This window comes from Saimiri boliviensis, chromosome 5 (genome assembly GCF_048565385.1).
Source record: "Saimiri boliviensis isolate mSaiBol1 chromosome 5, mSaiBol1.pri, whole genome shotgun sequence".
Taxonomy (NCBI): Eukaryota; Metazoa; Chordata; class Mammalia; order Primates; family Cebidae; genus Saimiri; species Saimiri boliviensis.
In genome coordinates this window covers 38773737-38794136 of record NC_133453.1, presented here as the reverse complement: position 1 = coordinate 38794136, position 20400 = coordinate 38773737, and the positions used below count along the sequence as shown (strand labels likewise).

Below are 20400 nucleotides of genomic sequence, written 5' to 3'. Positions count from 1 at the left end.
CCCAGCTACTCAGGAGGCTGAGGCAGGAGAATATCTTGAACCCAGGAGGCGGAGGTTGCAGTGAGCCAAGATCACGCCACTGCACTCCAGCCTGGTGACAGAGCAAGAATCTATCTCAAAAAAAAAAAGAAAAGAAAAGAAAGTTCTATATATAATATAAATTTCTAGTCAACTGTAAGATGTTACTATTCATATTTATTCCCCATGATGTCTTACACAGTGGCACTGACTTTGGCAGGTAGGTTCCCAGAAAATTCTCCCCAGCTTAAATGAAATGCATCAGAGCCAGATATTTTCAAAATGCCAGGCTCCCTGTGAATATGGATATGATTTTTCTGTCCCATTATTCATATTACAAACACTGAATGCCAATGTAGATTTGTGAGCTGGCTTTCCCATTATAGTACAGAACCATTTTTGAAGATACTAAAATGATTTCCACAGGCTGAACTAGGTAATGTGTTTTCTTCTGAAGCTTTTAACCTTTCCTAATGCTTTATCTCAAGATGGGGTCTGGTATATGTCATTTCTCCTTTGCTTCCAACTGCAAGCCTGCAGGGGCCTTTCAGAGCTTTGCTCTGTGAGCTCTTGGTTTATGTCTATTAGCCGAGGCATCTGTTTTTGGTGCCTTCTGGCACCTTCTGGGAGTTTCCTGGGTTACTGATGAAGATTGTGCTAACCAGCCTGTATCACTGGGCGGCTCAGGGCCCAGCAGCTGTGCGGTTTCCTAACTGGTATCCCCACAGGGGGAGCAGGACAGAGCCTGGCAACCATACCTCCACTTCCGAAGCCAGCTGGAGAGCCAGGCCCAACGGCAGATCCAGCCAGGGCATTCAGCCAAGAGATACCTCCGAGGCCTTCTGCAGACTTGGCCCCCCGATGCCATGTACAGGCTCTGGTGTGCAGGTCAGTGGGGAAATGGGAGGGGGGCACACCCCAAACTGCACTACTTCCCATTCTGGTATGAGAGTGTGTTTTCCATCAAGACCTAAAACACCAGGATTTCAAGCCCAATTCTGTGTTAAAGCAAAGTCCCCACACTTGGTAGCTCACAAGCCTCTTTCACAGCTTCCACCCTTTGTCCTCTGGCACATTTGCAGAGGGAGGGACAGCCTGAAGTCCTGCCTTCACTCCCACTCCTCTCCCTCAGCAGCCTCACATGCCACATCCAGGCCAGAACTTTCTTCCCAATCTTCTCCACTCAGAGACCCTCCAGTTCAACCCCCATCTTTTACAAGATAAGGAAAAAGAATCCCAGAGAGACAAAGTAATTTGTCCAAGGTCATTTAGTCAAAAGCAGAGCTGGGACCAGAAGTCACATCCACCCTGCATCCCCAATTCCACATTCTTCCCAACATTCCTTAGTTCCCCATCTGAGGTGATCCCATGTCCTCCCAGAAATAAAATGTTAGGATTCTTCCTCTTAAAGATGGCGGTTCTCCAGCACAATCCATTAGGTGTGCGATGGACACCCTTTTGATGAACAGACCCTAAATGCACTCTGTAAATGCCTGAAAACAAAGACGGGAGGTGGCTGGGGATTAGAGTTGCCAGATTTAGCATGTGCATACCCACCCCTATCCTCCAACATATATAAACAGTTACACTTGCAATCTTCAGGACATACTTCTATTAAAAAAATATTCATTGTTTATCTAAAATTCAAATTTAACTGGGACATCCTGTATTTTATTTGGCAAACCTGTTGGGGATGAGAAGAGTGAGCAGAGAATGTGCCAGTGCCCAGTCAGCTGTTTGCCATTTCTTCAGCACCAGCAAACAGGCAGGACCAGAGAAAGACTGACTTTCTTCCTGCTTTATAGGCTTACCCTGAGAGAGAAAACAATTCTCTCCCCCAGTAAGTGGTGACTTGAAGCAAAATGAAAGCCGGGCGCGGTGGCTCAAGCCTGTAATCCCAGCACTTTGGGAGGCTGAGGCGGGTGGATCGCGAGGTCGAGAGATCGAGACCATCCTGGTCAACATGGTGAAACCCTGTCTCTACTAAAAAAATACAAAAAACTAGCTGGGCGTGGTGGCACGTGCCTGTAATCCCAGCTACTCAGGAGGCTGAGGCAGGAGAATTGCCTGAACCCAGGAGGTGGAGGTTGCGGTGAGCCGAGATCGCGCCATTGCACTCCAGCCTGGGTAACAAGACTGAAACTCCGTCTCAAAAAAAAAAAAAAAAAAAAAAAAAAAAAAAAAGCAAAATGAAAGTTGTGGGCGTGTCCAGTCATTGGTTTTACTCCCAGGGCAGTTCCACAGTTACAGGCAGTTCCATTTACTTGACACCTGTGAGAAAGAGTCTCTTAACCAAAGAAGTGTTTCTCACTGGGTGGGGCAGAGGGCAGAGCAGACCACTCTCCCAAAGCCTAGGTCCAACATTCCCCAGAATGAAGACCCCTCTTAATCTCAAAAAATGTCTCCGAGTCCTCCATGGAGTATGGCTAAAACATGTGGTTTAAGAACACACACACACACACACACACACACATTCTTGAGCTACCTGCCATAATTCCTTGCCAAAGTCCCTCTTGAAGGTGAGACCCTCAAGCTGGAGGCACAATGGCAAGAATCGAGTGTGAGCCCACCAGCCCAATGGCCCCTGCCACCCTCTTCCTGCACATCTCAGAGCTTCCCACTTCGTGATACTGATATATATATTCTCTGGGACTTCTTCTTTACATCCCTATGATTAATCCTCCCCACCCTTCAAGTCCACATCTACAAATCTTTGCTGACAACTACAGTCATTATCAAGCTCCTTGTTTTCTGACCTTACATCACACTAACACTCAGAGCCATAGAGAACACAAGAGAGCTCTGTGTCTCTGATAGACTATGAGTGCCTTCTTCTTTTTTTTTTTTTTTTTTTTAGATGGAGTCTTGCTCTGTCACGTAGGCTGGAGTACAGTGTCGCAATCGTGGCTCACTACAACCTCCCCCTCCTAGGTTCAAGTGATTCTCTTGCCTCAGCCTCTTGAGTAGCTGGGATTACAGGCGCCTGACACTGCACTCAGCTAATTTTTCTATTTTTAGTAGAGATAAGGTTTCACCATGTTGGCCAGGCTGATCTTGAACTCCTGACCTCAGGTGATCTGCCCATCTCAGCCTCCCAAAGTGCTGGGATTACAGGTGTGAGCCACCACACCCAGCTGTATGAGCGCCTTTTAAAAGGGCCCAAGTCTGGTTCTTCTGTATCTACTTCACTGGCCAAGGGGTGGGCCCATAGGGAAGCCCTCAGTGAATACTTAGAGAATGACTGGATTGAGGAAGCTGCTGATCATGGGGCCTACAGAAACAAATAGGATACATCTATTACCATTGGATCTCCTCCTAAGGCAGGAGGAGCTGTTTGTCCCAAAGAAGCTGCCATGTTCCTTCCACCAGGGAGAGCCAGTTCTTGGGAATGATGGGGTGGAGGAAGCACACATGTAGCACAGAACCAGAAGCACCCAAGACACTGAACAGAAAAGACTCTATGGGTTCTATCTGATTTTTTAATCTCCCTCATCTTCTAATTGTCTTCCCTAATGGGCAATGTACAAAGCCAAGACTAGTACAAGTGAGGAACCTTGTAGTTTTTGCCAAGAACTCGAAGTTGGTGTCCACTATTTCTATCAATACCTCCTGACCTACTCTTCAGGATACATCAAGGATTCTGTGCTGCTCCAGGACAGTCAACTTAATGTACCAAAGAAGCTCAGGCCACAACAGGATCTTTCAGGTGTACCCCCAAAATACCATCTCCTGCCTGTCTTCCCTTCATGTTGGATTCAACAAGGAAAATATTTTGAACAAGGTACATGTTGATTTACATGTTGATTTTATGGCCACTTCTCAGATATTTGGTCTGTTAACACTTTAAAATGGAGTTTCCCAAAACGAGGTCTTGGGACTCTGGGTTGCATAGCCCTCAGTGTGTAAAATCAGTGGTTAGTGCAGACCAGTACTGTCCAATATAGTACTTTTTGCAGTGATGGAAAGTGCTGTTAAATAAAGAGGCCATTAGCAACATGTGGCTATTGGGTACTTGAAATGTAGTAGTACGACAGTGGAACTGAGCTTTTTATGTTATTTTATATTAATTAATTTACATCTAAATATCCACATGCAGCTGATGGCTACTGTATTTGGCAGTATAGGTCTAGACTCTAGATTTTAGATGATTTCTTAGATCTGTTCTGCTTTAATATTCCTTAATCCTGTGATTCTTGTGGCAATATAATGTGAAACATATACATAGGATTGGAGCCAGAAATGTGTATCGAAATGGCTGTTCTCTCACTAACTAGTATAAGATCTTAAGCAACTCACTTAACCTCTTTGAGCTTCTGTTTGCTCGTCCCTGTAATGGGCACAATAAGATCTACATCGTGGCTACACAGAAAATTCTTGTAAGCTACCTGTAAACTGTTTAGTACTATAGGAATTGACCCTGTCAATATTATTCTATGGAACTCGAAGCATCAAAAGAGCCAGAAGTTGCCTTTGGTAAGGGAGATGGGAGAAGACAACTGGGTAGCAGTAATAGGCAAAGGCGAGGGCCTTGGCTGGTAGCAGAGTTCTTGAGAAAATAAAAGAGCAAGAGCCCAACATAAGATTTTTGGCCAGGTTCAGTGGCTCATACCTGAGGCTCATGTTCTGGGAGGCCAGGGAGAGAAGATCACTTGAGGCTAGGAGTTTGAGACTAGCCTGGGCAACACAGTGAGATCCTATCTCTACAAAAAGTTTAAAATTTTAGATGGGCGTGGTGGTACATGCCTTTTGTCCCAGCTACTGGGGAGACTGGGGCAAGAGGATCACTTGAGCCCAGGAGTTCAAGGCTGTGAGCAGTATGATGGCATTACTGCACTCCAGCCTGGGTGACAGAGTGAGACCCTGTCTCTAAAAAATATATGTATTTTTCAGAAACAATAGCAGTATCTGACCAAGCTCCATCCTTGGGGAAATGATCTGGTCAGGATAAGTAGAGAATCTGGTTTATTGAATGAATAGAGAAGAATATGGCAGGTTCTTAGAGCCTGGGGTCATTAAACATTTCAACTGACCACACATCTCACTTGAGTCTTTTTTTTTTTTCTTTTTCTTTTTTTGTTTTTGTTTTACAGACAAGCTCTTGTTCTTGCTCTGTCACCCAGGCTGAAGTGCAGCCACGTGATCACAGCTCACTGCAGCCTTGAATTCCTGGGCTCAAGCAATCCTCCCGCCCAGCCTCCTAAGGAGCTGGAACTATAGGAGCACACCATCACATCCAGCTAATTTTTATATTTTTTGTAGAGATGTGGTCTTGCCATGTTGCCCAGGCTGGTTTCAAACTCCTTTCTCAAGTGATCCTCCCACCTTGGCGTCCCAAAGTGCTGTGGTTACAGGTGTGAGCCACTGTGCTCAGCCTCAGAACTTTCATTTTATGGGTGGATTAACACTGCACACCTGAGGAATAAAGTGACTTTCCTAATCGACGCCATATACCAAGGAGCTGTCACAATCAGGCAGAAAACAAAGAGGCTGTATTGAATAGTGATTAAACATGTGGCCATTTGCACTGAATCCAAGCCATATAGCCACTCTGGGCCTCAGTTTCCTCATTTATAAAATGGAGATGACCATACCTATCTTTATCTCACAGGGTTGCATGTGGGAATTAAATTAAATAAGATAATGTATTAATAGAAGCTGGTATATACTAAGTGCTCAATAAATGTTCATGATGCCTCCTTAGCTTGTGTTTTAAGCATAATTACTAATTGTAATGCCCAACTGCCCATAATCACAGCAGCCAAAAAAATCTATTTTAAAAGAAGCAAAGGCCGGGCGCGGTGGCTCAAGCCTGTAATCCCAGCACTTTGGGAGGCCAAGGCAGGTGGATCACGAGGTCGAGAGATCGAGACCATCCTGGTCAACATGGTGAAACCCCGTCTCTACTAAAAATACAAAAAAATTAGCTGGGCATGGTGGCACGTGCCTGTAATCCCAGCTACTCAGGAGGCTGAGGCAGGAGAATTGCCTGAACCCAGGAGGCGGAGGTTGCGGTGAGCCGAGATCGCGCCATTGCACTCCAGCCTGGGTAACAAGAGCGAAACTCCGTCTCAAAAAAAAAAAAAGAAGCAAAAATAGTTCAGTGGCTGTAACTTGAACGCTGACTGATGTTTTCATTTGTTTGAACCTTATCTTCCACTGGCTTCCCACTCTTTGCCTGACACTTTATCTGAAGCAGCAGCAAAAGTCCCAGCTACAAATCCCCTGTCCTCCAACACCGTGATGTTGGCCAAGTCACTTAAGCTCCCTGCATCTTCAGTTTGCACATCTGTAAAATGTAAATACTGAAGTCTGCACTCCTTCCTCCCTGGGTTGTTTGTGAAAAAAATCACAGGAGAGGACAGAGCTACTCCAATGCACATTATCTGGATTAGCTGAATCCATATTTGAGATACAGAGAGACTAAGTTTTGTGGTCTCCTTTCAACAACTAAAGCTTCCAATACTTTGCTTGCAAACCTGTTTCTATTAAGCACAGATAAATGAATCAGATGATGATGCTTACTAAGAGAGGAATTCTTGTTTCCCCTTGCACTGATTGAGTCACAAATTCAAACTCATCTGGGATATCACCAAAGGAAAGATTGTTTCTGTATCCCCCTACTTCACAATGCCCCTGCCCCAACTTAGATACCCAATGTGTAAAACTGTTCAGGCTGGGCACGGTGGCTCATGCCTATAATCCCAACACTTTGGGAGGCTGAGGTAGGTGGATCACTTGAGGTCAGCAGTTCAAACCCAGCCCAGCCAACATGGTGAAACCCCATCTCTATTAAAAATACAAAAATTGCCGGGCGCGGTGGCTCAAGCCTGTAATCCCAGCACTTTGGGAGGCCGAGGCGGGTGGATCATGAGGTCGAGAGATCGAGACCATCCTGGTCAACAAGGTGAAACCCCGTCTCTACTAAAAATACAAAAAGTTAGCTGGGCATGGTGGTGCGTGCCTGTAATCCCAGCTACTTAGGAGGCTGAGGCAGAAGAATTGCCTGAGCCCAGGAGGCGGAGGTTGCGGTGAGCCGAGATCGCGCCATTGCACTCCAGGCTGGGTAACAAGAGCGAAACTCCGTCTCAAAAAAAAAAAAAAAAAAAAATACAAAAATTAGCCAGGTGTGGTGGTCCATGCCTGTAATCCCAGCTACTTGGGAGGCTGAAGCAGAAGAATCACTTGGACCTGGAGGTGGAGATTGCAGTGAGCCAAGATCACGCCACTGCACTCCAGCCTGGACAACAGAGTGAGACTACGTCCCCCAACCCCACAAAAAAAAAAAAAAAAAAAAAAAAAAAAAAGACTATTCAGTAGGTAAGTGGCCACTTGGCTAGAATTTCACTTCCTCCAACCTCAGACATGCATCTGGTTCCAGGTGAATCTGACCAGGAAGATGGACCTAGTTAGTGTCTGGTTTGACCCCAAGGAATCATTCTACAAGGACTCATTCTAGAATATCCCAGGTCTTTAGTGCTGCAGTCTGTATGAAGTTGAGGTCCTCTTAGGAGCAGGCCTAATGTAGCCCCAAGTCACCTCATATTAATGAGTCCCCAGCCCATTAGACTTCCCTGGGCCACTAAAACCAGAGCAGACCCTGTAAACCTGAACCTAAGCCTGAGCCTATTATTTCTTCCACCAACACTCAGCCTCAGTTCACATCCAGCACAGCCTCCAGGAGCCAGTGGGCAAAGGAAGGAGAATCAAATGATGATGTTTACTAAGAAAAAAAAAAAAGGAGGGCTGGAGTAGCCCAACCTGTGGGCAATTAACTCTTGGCCCAATGACACCAAGGATGGAAATAATGAGGGGGAGCAGAGAAGGAAGTTGAGGCTGGCTGCTGGAGGCAGAAGAGGAGCAGCTCCCAGAAGTCTTATGCTCCATCACGCACAAGCCCCCGAAGGCTTCCAGAGCCCCTGGCTGAAAGACAACCCCACATTGTTCCATGGAGCCACATGCTGGGAATAAAGGTATTGCTAAAGCTTGGCTCCAAACAAGGAAGCTGTGCCAGACTGTTTCAGCAATAAATCTACCTTGAGAAAGTGATGAAAACAGCTGCAGGACCCCTTAAACCATTGATGAAAGATTCATTAACTATGTTGGAGTCATTTGTTGACTCAGATCCTTCCTAAGGGTTGCAGACAGTATAAGTTCAGAGAGCTAAACAGCAGTCCCACTCAGTGCATTCAGCAGAGGCTTTTCCACAAGTAAATAGCCAGGAGACAGCCCAGGAATCCCAAGAGCTTGCTTCAGGCTGAGCCCTCCATGACAACAGAGCAGACTGCACGTCATACCACCATAATCACACCACTGTCATCCACTAATCCCTCACAGTTTACAAAGGGAGACATTATCTTATTTGAGTTCCAGATAATTCTACAAGGAAATAAGGGCAAGAAATCTGTATCCCCATTTTATAGATGGGGAAACTGTGTCCAAGAAATGAAGACTCGCCCCTGAGCCTACTGAATGCTAGTGCAGCTGTTTCCAGAAATCTGGCTGCCACTTCCAAGGAGGCACCATCAGAAATACAGAAATAAGGGAGGAGGGAGAGAAAGGGAAGGCCTTGAGCACTTTCACTCAGAGAAGAGAAGCAAAAAGGGAGGCAGTTTGCAGGCAGCAAGAACACCATATCCATTTCGGGGGTGACAAGCTGACCCACTGTTCACCTTTGCAGGTCAACAGGGCCTGGATGAAGGGGAAGCTGAAGCTGCTGGACACCTGGACCAGGACCCTCTAGCTAAGAACCAGGGCCGTCAGGGGACTCGCTTGCTACCACTCAGGAAGCAGCCCTGGCTGGAAGATAAAACACAGGCAAAAGTACCATTTATTTCATTTCTTTCTTTTTTTTTTTTTTTGAGATAGAGTCTCACTCTGTCGCCCACTCTGGAGTACAACGGCATGATCTCGGCTCACTGCAACCTACAACTCCCAGGTTCAAGCGATTCTCCTGCCTCAGCCTCCCACGTAGCTGAGACTACAGGCAAGCACAACCAGGCCTGGCTAACTTTTTGTATTTTAGTAGAGATGGAGTTTCACCATGTTGCCCAGGCTGGTCTCGAACTCCTGAGCTCAGGTAATCCGCCCACCTCAGCCTCCCAAAGTGCTGGGATTACAGCCATGAGCCACCACGCCTGGCCAGAGGTACCACTTCTAATGGGCTCTCCTCTATCATTGTTCTTGACTACAGAGAGGATTCTCTCTCCATTTGCCATTTCTTGAGAGCTCCAGAGAAGGGAAGAGTACTTTGACCTTTTTGACCATCATTTCCCTGAAGTGTCACTTATGGAACTCTAGCATTGCAAGACGCTCCATTTTAAAAAGTTCTGGCCAGGTGCAGCGGCTCACACCTGTAATCCTAGCACTTTGGGAAACCAAAGCAAGTGGATCACCTGAGGCCAGGAGTTCAAGACCAGCCTGGCCAACATGGTGAAACCCATCTCTACTAAAAATACAAAAATTAGCTAGACATGATGGCAGGCACCTGTAATCTCAGCTATTCAGGAGGCTGAGGCAGGAAAATTGCTTGAACCTAGGAGGAGGAGGTTGTAGTAAGCCAAGATCATGCCACTGCTCTCCAGCCTGAGTGACAGAGCAAAACTCTGACTCTAAATAAAGAAATAACAGTTTCATAGGCAAACACGCTGGAGAAGTGCTGCATATCTTCTCCTCCTGGAAAGTCACATGGGTAGTTAGATACAGAGGGCTTCAAGAAGCTCTGTAACATAGTCACCAGCTTAACTTGGTTAAACTCTAGGTTTTCCAAACTTATGTAACCACAGATTCTCCCCTGACTCTTTGCCCATCTTGGCAGCTGTTAATCTTATTTGGAAAACAGCTACTACCTTAGACTCAGAAAAGCTTTGGTTTGGGTCCTGCTTTTTGCTAGTTGTGATGAGCCTGTCCAAGAATTGTAACTTTGAGCCTGAGTTAACCTCTTCTGTAAAATGAAGCTATTATCATATGTCTCACAAGATTATTGTGAGGATTAAATGAGTTACAATGTAGAAACATTTTCTAAACTCTAAGGCAGGGTGTGTGTGTGTGTGTGTGTGTGTGTGTGTGTGTGTACAAGGTAACAATTGTTCAGAGCAACATAGACAACATCTGCTCCCATCCTGAATAAACTCATTTGACTTAATAGAAGGTCATATGCCAAGGAGATCAAGAGCCACAGAATGGAAAGGCAGAAGGAAGAAACACTTCTTCTTTTGCAGGGGGAGGGTGGCAGGATCTTGCTCTGTTGCCCAGGCTGGAGTACAGAGGCACTAGCACAGTTCACTGCAGCCTTTACCTCCTGGGCTCAAGCAATCCTCCTGCCTCAGCCCCCTGAGTAGCTGGGACTACAGGTTTGTGCCGCCATGACTGGCTAATTTTTTAAAAAAATTTTTGTAGAGATGGGGTCTCACTATGTTGCACAGGCTGGTCTCAAACTCCCAAGGTCAAGCAATCCTCCTGCCTCGGCCTCCCAAAGTGCTAGGATTACGGGTGTGAGCCACTGCCTTCAGCCTGAGAAACATTTCATGACAGATGAAGACACCAATACTAGCACTTTATTTTGATTTTTAGTCAAAATATTTTAATTTTTTTTCACAAGATAGCACTATCTGTCAGGCATGGCTAAGTATCATTCTATCATTAATAAAAAAATGTTTTATTGTAATAAACAGCATCAGGGAGCTTGCTGTTATAACCTTATTTTTCTCCCCAATCTGCAAAAGAAATTCCACCCTTGAAACCACAAGCTTAGCTACGAGGACCTAACTGTTAAAGAAATCTGCTCTGCCCCTTTATGACAGCCTGTTTACAGGAATGTGTATCTGTCGTTCCCTAGGACACGTCAATAGAGAATCACCTTCGTTTACATGCTTCAAAGGAAAGCTACAATGAAAAAACACAGCAAACCTTCAGGAAGGCCTTTGGGCATGGCCACATGGATCACTCTTGGCTCCCGAGTGACAAATCCCACATTACCTTCCGTGGAGGCGCCTTCCCCAAAAGGAAGGCAGATCTCAGTGGTAAGAGCCCAAATGTCTTGCTCATTGGTCTGGGTGAATCCAGTCATGCAGAGTTCATTTGAGGACACTGAGGCACCCTGAACATCACTTCCTTGTGCCACTCACCTTAGAAAATAAAAGCCAGGCCAGGTACAGTGGCTCATGCCTGTAATCTCAGCACTTTGGGAGGCCGAGGCGGACGGATCAGGAGGTCAAAATATCGAGACCATCCTGGCCAACATGGTGAAACACTGTCTCTATTAAAAGTACAAAAATTAGCTGGGCATGGTGGCATGCACCTGTAATCCCAGATAGGAGGCTGAGGCAGGAGAATCACTTGAACCCAGAAGGCAGAGGTTGCAGTGAGCCGAGATCGTGTCATTGCACTCCAGCCTGGGCAACAAGAGTGAAACTCTGTCTCAAAATTAAAAAAGAGAAAAGCCAGAATCTAGCTGGACATGGGAATGAGACTCTGGCAGCTGCCTCTTTGCCTAGTGCTTAGCTGCATCATTCAGAAATCACACTGTCTGGGCTCAAGTTGCCCCCACTTACAGCTGTGATTGTGGGCATATTAACCAATATTGCTGATGCTCAGTTTTCTCATCTGTAGAATGGGGATAACAACCCCATAAAGCTATTGTGGAAATTGAGTTAATGTATATAAAATATTCTACCTAATTCTTTCCCCACATCTAGAGCTCAATACATATTAATTATTATTGTCATCATTCTCTTCACCACCTGACTCAGCCAACAAGTATTCAACCCAGATCAGGAGACTGAGGCTCCCTGAACCTGTCTCCCCCAGAGCTAGGGCTGTCCCAGTGCCCCAGCACTCTCCGTGCCTTTCTCCGCATTAACCACAACGTGATAAAAGTCAAAACTCAACTGTTCATCCCATAACTGCAATTAATAAATTCTAATTCTCATCTTGTGTTTAAAGATAAACAAAGGGAAGTGAAACTCCACAAGGCCAGAATCGGCCACTTGTTACAGGAGCTTCCTGCTGAAAGATGCCTCTTCCCTCCTGTAGTAACTGCCACTGGCTCCGGAATAAACACCCCTGAAGAAGCAAAGAAGAAGAAGGTTGTACGTATATGTATGTTTGTGCATGCACGAGAGAGAGACAGGGACAGGGAGAGAGAGAGATTAATCCCAATCTAGAAATAAGGTGACTCAAAAGAATGTCTCAAGAAAGAATTGGCCTCTCTAGACCAGGTGGAGCTGGGATAGAGCTGTAGTAATTTAATAAAGGTTGAAAATCATGAAGTGCAAGGAATTTCAGCTGCCACCAATTCTACCTTAAAGCATGTGTTATTACCACACTCCCTAGCAGCAACAGAATCCTTTGATTTCTTAAGGGGCTGGGGATTATCTGTAAACATATTAAAGAACAGAACCTGAGTTTATAAGCCGTAAACCCACTTCAGATTCAAAATGCTGGAGATCTTGAATCGTGCAGCAGTTTGGCTCTACCACCTTTGAAAATGCAGGGGAAATTTTGCAAGTTTATCAGCCTCCTTCAGGGGCCAATTACATCTTCTTTTTTAGAGATGTCCTTGTCTGTCTCTGGCCCGGTCCTGCCTTGCAGTTCTATGTGGGTCTTGATTCAGTTTTTGGAGGCACCAATGATAAATGGGGACAAGTAAGGGATCCAGAATGTTCTGCCCATAGTAGCTATGGGAACGTGAGCAAGTCACTCACATGCTCTGAGCACAGTGACTTTATCTGTGTATACAGATAATGATGTTAACCTTTCAGGAATAGGAGAAGGATGAGATGAGGTGCTTTTAGAAAAGCATGTTGTATCCGACTGTGATCTACAGCAATGTTGATTAATTGTAGGGATTCATGTCATCTGAAATGGCCCTGAAGCAGCCATGAGCACTCCAGGTGGTCCGGGTGCCAGTGAGGGAGTCTGTTCAAGATTTTCTCAGATGTTCTGTCTCTACGTTCATCTAAACCTTTCCATCCACACCAGAAGGGCCTCTGTCTTTCCAGGTTCCTTTGGTGCAGAAGGGAACAGCAGGCCTGATCTACCAAGCTCACCACAAGCCTAAGGAAAGCCCTCAACTTCACTCCTGGGTCAGCCCAAAACTGAGCCAAGCCCAGAGGAAAGGAGTTCCTTCCCTCAACCCATGCAAATGGTTTCATAGAGGAAAGCAATATTTTCCACCATATTAAAACTCTGTAAATTTTTAATTAGGATAAAGAAATTAAGTCTTGGCTTGTCAGCCATACCTCACACAAATCATTTGAGTTTCCACATTGATTTCTCAATGCAAACCTTGTCAAACAAAATGCACAAGGTCAGTATTCAAAAGAGGGCAGTTGGTGGGCAGCTGGCACCTGGACAGTGAAGGTCTCCAGGAACATAAAGATCCTATGTGCGTGTGTTTGGTTAATCGTTTTCTTAATGTCTCAAAATTATAAATATTAGCCTGCATAGATTTCGCTAAATTTCCTCCCTCAATCAAATAGGTTGCTTATGTATGCTTCTGATCTTTTTTTTTTTTTTTTTTTTTTTTTTTTAGTACTAAAAAGGAGATACCAGAAGGGTATCTGACTTCCCAGATTTCTTTGGACCAGGAGCAAACAGCAGACCTGATGCTTTTATTTTTCCTCCTATGAATCTGAACTCCTGAAACCAGCACAAGTATACATTTCATAGAGCCAAGTTCATATGTTAAAAGTTGCAAACTAAAAGGAGAAATCTTCAGCAATCTCTGAATAATCGGAAACAGGAGGTTCTTACTAATACCCCAGTGAATCCCTCATACACACACAAACACACACACACTTTTTGGGGGCAGAAAAAAAACTGGACCAAATTAGCTGCTGATTCTGACACACAGAAATTATTTGTCAGTTATATTCATATTTGATAAGTATGAAAAAGCCTCAATTTTTCTGCTAGTGGCTAGATAAATGCTAGTGAGAGGAGAGTCTACTCTCAAAGACATAAGGAAATAATCCTAGATTCAAACATATTATATTGGATATATTAGCTCATTAATCCTCACAACAACCTTATGAGGTAGATAGTATGATTACTCCTATTTTACAGGGGAAGAAATTGTGGCTTAGAGAGCTTAGATAAGGTCAGCAATCACAAATGCTCTTTCCTGCCCCTTCTTAGAGGAAATCTTGCTCAAACAGTGTTCTGTACCTTGCTTTGTCCCTTAACAACATATGCTGAGATTTCTCCCAATCAGTACAAAGAGGTCTCAGCTATGTCATTTTAGTCCAGCTCAGTTTCCCCAGCTGCAAGGAAAAGAAAGACTATATATCCTCCCAAAGGCCCTTAAACTGAGCATGTTTATAATTCTCAGATGAATCCCAGTCAGGACTAACAGGAGCATATGCTGGATCCCAGGAGACCGAGTGGCACCACTGAAGTCAGATACCGGCTCCCAGTTGGATTAGCTTACCTCTCTCAGCAGCTCCTGGTGCAAGAGATACAATAAGAGACAGTATCATTTGCCCCTGCAGGAAGCAGGGTTTGGATACCTGCCATGTTCGCTTTGTTTTTAAATTTTCTCCAGGCACCAAAGGCTTTGAAATTACCTCCTCTCTCAGAAGAATCACCCAGAGTCTTGGAGCCCCTGAAGAGCCAATTTAAAACCAATGAGCCCCCAACAGAGCTCTTCATCTTCCCAGTGGAGATTCATTACCATACCCAACACCCACTAGAAGAAAAAGCCCACAGAAGAGGTAGGTCCTGGGTGCATGGATGCTCCTGAGAGCCTGGGATGGGGGAGTCCTGCCAATTCTACATGCTCCTACATCATGGCTGACCTTCCCTATGGTCATCCCCTTCAGAGAATAATTTTAAAAAAGGAAAAAGGATAAAATCTAGAAGATCTCTTCTGATCATATTCAATTGGATTTTTAAAATATTTATTATACCCTTCATTAAGCAATGTATTTTATTAAGCTGTGGAAGAGACAGGAAGACAGGCATATACATAAGTAAGTCCAACACATCATAGGTGTTATAAAAGGGCAAGAATTTTTCAGGCAGCCTACAAAAAACTAAATATATAAAACAAGACAACTAAAATTGACATTGAAAAAAACTGGTCAAAAGTAGTAGAGAAATAGATGTTATCAGATATCTAAGATGAATTCATGGTTTGAGGTAAGCATTGGATTTAGCTGAGTTTCCTGGCAGCCAAGGTAAGAAGGACACTTGAAAATCTCTGCATCTTCATTTTATAAAAGAAAGATAAAAGTTCATCCAAAAAGTCATTTTTCTGATTTTGAATTAGGTTATTATGTAAGGGATGACCTCTACAATCTTTGCCAGGGTAGAGATTATGTGCTTCTAAGTAAAGTTCTAAGAGAATATGAGCAAGGAAGATCAATTCCAATTGTGGATGTGGGCTTTTTAGGGGAGGCTTCTAAGTGACTTCTCACCCTGTGTCACAAGGAGAAACTCTGACCTTCCTGTCATTCCATAGTACTCTTAAGACACATTCTTGCTCTGGGGACTTCTCTGGAATCTCTGAGGCAAAAGGTATCCTAGTTTTGACAGGGATTCTAGTCTGAGTTTTCTAGAGACTGTCACTGGCTTATTAGAGAGTTTGACTCCTAAGAATCACACCAGACAGCCATTTTGTTCTAAAGCCGTTTGGACTTCTCACTAGAAAAAAGAACACCTAACGGTTGAACTTCAAAGAACAATGGAAGGGGGCATGAAGGAACTTTCTGGGGTGATAAAAATGTTCTCACTCTGGGTTGGTTTTGCAGATTACAAATCTGTCAAAACTCACTAACTGTACATTTAAGATCTGTACAATTCACCATATGTAGATTTTACCTTACAAAAAAAATTACTCTGCTCCTTAAAAAAAAAAAAATCAATAACACACTGTTTTTAAATGTAGGTCTTATTATTCAGGTGTGGTGAGGCCAAGAGATAAGGAGACAGTTGGCACTGAAAAGTTAGTTTGTTACTCACAGTTCCCAAGGGGAGGAGGCATGCCACACCATGCAGGGCCACGTGGGGGTGCACCAGCCTCCAGGAGGCAGAAGGCAGGAAGCACAGGCAAGAGGCTGTATTGCGGTTTTTGTAGAAGGAATATGGACAAGGCAGAGCAAGTAAGCTAAGCAGATTTGTAATTGCCTAGTTTGCATAATTCAGCCAGCTCTGTAGCATAGGAGCTGTCCCTTGCTGTCTGGTACTGGTCCTCTCATCATTACAGCAGGTGGATAGTAGCCTGGGAATGTAAGAGTTCGATAAAGGAGGTCGCTGGGGGTTAGGAACTCTGGGTTAGTTGGGGTGCATATGACAAATATGTTCCCAGGTAAGTCATTTACTCTCTCTAGGAATTGGCCAGCCCTGGGAGGGACAGTCAGGTCCCAGACATAAAAGCATTAGAATAAAAAGATAAACTTAACACAAAGAGAGACAAGACTATTCACAAGATTGGGTTAGATCTGATTATTTTCCATGATGACCCTGATAGGAAGGTAAGGAAAACCACCAGGCCATCATGAACCAGATTCTTAAAGCCAGAGGCACTGAGCTTACCAACACACTGACAATGAAAAAGAGGAATTGGGTACAAAGAAAGTGAATCCAGCTGGACGCAGTGGCTCACGCCTGTAATCCCAGCACTTTGGGAGGCTGAGGCAGGTGGATCATGGGGTCAGGAGTTCATGATCAGCCTGGCCAAGATGGTGAAACCCCATCTCTCCTAAAAATACAAAAAACTTAGTCAGGCGCGGTGGCAGGCGCCTGTAATTCCAGCTACTCGGGAGGCTGAGGCAGAGAACTGCTTGAACCTGGGAGGTGGAAGATGCAGTAAGCCAAGATTGTGCCACTGCACTTCAGCCTGGGCAACAGAGGGTGGGGGGAAAAAGTGAATCCATGGAGTTCTTCCCTCATTTACATGTCATGAGGACTCTCATTTAAAAAGCATCAGAAGCCTAACTCAAATTGCGTTAAGCAAAAAAGGAAGGAAAGATGGAAGGGAGGAAGACAGGAAGGGAGGGAGGAGGAGGGAGGGAGGAGGAAGAGAGAGGGAGAGAGGGGAAGAGGGGAAGCAATGAGAAGGAAGGAAGGGAAGAAGGAGAGGAGAGGAGGAGAGGGGGAAGGAAGGGAGGAAGGGAGGAAAGAGGGAAGGATGGAAAAAAGGAAGGAAGGAAGGAAGGAATTTGTTCATGCAAGAATCAGGTAACTGCAGGACCAGCTGAATCCAGGCCTCAGAAAATATGTGTGCCGTACTGGTCTCTCAACTCTGTTAGTTTTTCCTCTCAAGCAGGCTCTTACAATCAGGTGATAAAGATGTCTTCTAGAAATTCCATGCTAATTTCCTTCCTGTTAACCTTTATAGAAAGGATATGCCTCTTAAAAGCTCTTGCAAAGCGCAAAAATCATCCGATTGACTGGGCTTGGGTCATGTGCCCACCCCGGAAGCAATCTCTATGGCTAAGGCAATGAGGTACTCATACCAGGCTTCAGTTCCTTCATGCCCCTCTCTGGAATCAGCAAGTGGACACTGCTCCACCCAAACCACATGGTGTGAGCAGGGAAGGGATAGGTCCCCAAAAGAAGAGACATTAGGCAAAAACAACAGACCCCTGCTACAACTTGGTCTCCTCTCTGTCTCCTAGGTGCTGTACACCCTGAGTCAGAACCAGAAATAAGCGAAGAGGCCAGGCCTGTATGGAAACTGCCCCTGAAGCATGTGTCCTTAGAAAAGCCAAGGGAGCTAACGGTGCATCTCCCAGTGGACACAGGAAGGGACTCACTCTCACCTCAAGGTAGCTCCTCCCTCCCTCCAGCATCCCTCAGGAACCTCACTCAGAAGGGAAGCAAGGCAAGACACATAAGGGTCCACAGCCAAGGAAAAGGAGGCTGGAAGGGAGGTTAGTTCACCAGCAACCACTGAAAGATGGCCTTTGTTCAGACAGCAGCTGCCTTCACCAAAGTGAAGTGTCCAACTCACCAATTCCTTACTCCCTAACTCATTCACTACTAAGTTACTCACTACTAATATCCCTAACTTACTACTTATATTTTCTGATTGCAGATGTAAAACAGCATCAAGTGTCAGGCAAGGTGGCTCACGCCTGTAATCCCAACACTTTGGGAGGCTGAGTTGGGCAGATCACGAGGTCAGGAGTTCAAGACCAGCCTGGCCAACATGGTGAAACCTCATCTCTACTAAAAATACAAAAAGTTAGCCAGGCACAGTGGCAAGTGCTTGTAATCCCAGCTACTCAGGAGGCTGAGGCAGGAGAATCACTTGATCCTGGGAGGCGGAGGTTGCAGTGAGCTGAAATCGTGCCATTGCACTCCAGCCTGGCAACAGTGCGAGACTCTGTCTCAAAAAAAAAGAAAAAACAGAAAACAAAAAAAACAGCATCAAGCTTACCAAAAATTTGCTGCATGCCTTATAATTTGTCCTGTATTTTTAAACAATGAAATGTAATTTCTAATCAGTTTATAAACATCTATCTATTCATTAAAAAGTCTATAATATTGGCTGGATGCAGTGGCTCATGCTAGTAATCCCAGCACTTTGGGAGGCTGAGGCAGGTGAGATTCACCTGAGGTCAGGAGTGCTCAGCTTGGCCAAAATGGCGAAACCCTTTCTCTACTAAAAATACAAAAAATTAGCCAGGCATGGTGGCAACATGCCTGTAATCCCCACTACTCCGGTGGCTGAGGCACGAGCATCACTTGAACCTGGGAGGCGGAGGTTGCAGGGAGCTGAGATTCTGCCACTGTATTCCAGCCTGGGCAACAGAGCAAGACCCTGTCTAAAAAAAAAAAAAAAAAAAAAAAGCCCATAATATTGATAAAAGTATTCACTCCAATTTCCACAACATGTGGACATTTGAAATTATACACATGGGTACATCTAAGTGTTTGTGTTTATGTGTTAGATAGGTTGGAAGTAACAGGCCATATTCAGAAAGCTCCCTATTTTCAGAAAACTGAGTCTCCTTTCCAAAAGGCATGTGCAAGATGACAATATCACAGTTGTCAATGACCTCTGACTACTGGTATCAGAAATAGGTGGATGCACATTAATTTGTATGGAGTTCTTTTTCTGTGTCAGGCACTCAGTTTTTACATGTACTCTCTCAGGTACTCCTCACAACAACCCTCTCCTCCTTTTACAGATCAGAAAATGGCAACCAACCCTGAGAGATAAGTAATTGTTTGATGTCACATAACTGTAAGTGGAGTGGAGCTCACTAGGATTGGAATCTCACTAGGATTGGAGCTCAGGGCTTCTAATGTCAGAACCCATGTTCTAACTCATCATACTACATTCCCTTTCAGAATAAACCCAGCATAGTGACTTTTCTAACTAATACCCAAAAAAATAAAAAAGAATAAAAGAATTAACCAAATGATGAAAACATTTAAGTTCTGAGAATGTCCTTTGATTACTGAGGCAGAGGTTTATTTGGTCTCTCTCTTAAGTGGGAGTTAATTATCCTAAAGACTTTAGTGTTTCCTTTTTAAAAAATCCAAATATGGGCAAGGATCACTCTGTAAACAGAAAAAAAGCACCTTTCTACTTGTGAGCCACAACACCAGGTGTGCAGCCAGAGCCACAAGACAAACGACACCAGCGAATTTCATCTTCCATACTGCTCATCTTCTACTGTACCAAAACTTGTCCCTCCTCTGCCACTCTGCCAGGAGGAAACTGGTTTCAGAAGCCCCTTGGCATAAATTATGCATGTGACTGAACCTGGGAATAGATGCAGAAAGAAAGGGATCTAAAGAGGCAGGTTGAGCCAGGCATGGTGATTCACGCCTGTAGTACCAGCACTTCAGGAGGCCAAGACGGGCGGATCACCTGAGGTCAGGAGTTACAGACCAGCCTGATCAACATGGTAAAACCCCATCTCTACTAAAAATACAAAAATTAGCTGGGTGTGGTGGCACATGCCTATAATCCCAGCTACTCAGGAGGCTGAGGCAGGAGAATCGCTTGAACCCAGGAGGCGGAGATTGTAGTGAGCCAAGATTGTGCCATAGCACTCCAGCCTGGGCAACAAGAGTGAGGCTCCATCTCAAAAAAAAAAGAAAAGAAAAAAGAAAGAAAGAAAAGAAAGCAAACACTGGTGTTACAGTACTTTCTAATTTCTAATTCATAGTCACATTTCTCTATTTATACCAGTAATGTTCCTTGTAGCTTTTTTTTTCCAACCTAGAATTTAACCTCAGGATCATGCATTACATTTAGTGGTCCCTCTCTAGAATTTTTTCATCTAGAAGAGTTCCTCAGTCTTGTTTTTCATGACATCAACATTTTTGAAGAAGACAGATCAGTTGCTTTGCAGAATTATCTTCAATTTGGATTTTTCTATTTCCTCATAATGAGATTCATCTCAGACATTTTGGGCAGAAATA

General features: G+C 44.5%; 1 protein-coding gene across 1 annotated transcript in view; it reads left to right on the top strand.

The window, feature by feature from the left end:
- Positions 1 to 20400, top strand: part of KIAA2012 (KIAA2012 ortholog) — a 135926-nt gene that overhangs the window by 17755 nt on the left and 97771 nt on the right. The window contains exons 3-9 of the mRNA XM_074399258.1: positions 747 to 906; positions 3644 to 3799; positions 8696 to 8838; positions 10853 to 11036; positions 11959 to 12101; positions 14561 to 14729; positions 17637 to 17786. Of these exons, the coding sequence (XP_074255359.1) occupies positions 747 to 906; positions 3644 to 3799; positions 8696 to 8838; positions 10853 to 11036; positions 11959 to 12101; positions 14561 to 14729; positions 17637 to 17786 (1105 nt within the window). The remainder of the gene's footprint in view (positions 1 to 746; positions 907 to 3643; positions 3800 to 8695; positions 8839 to 10852; positions 11037 to 11958; positions 12102 to 14560; positions 14730 to 17636; positions 17787 to 20400) is intronic.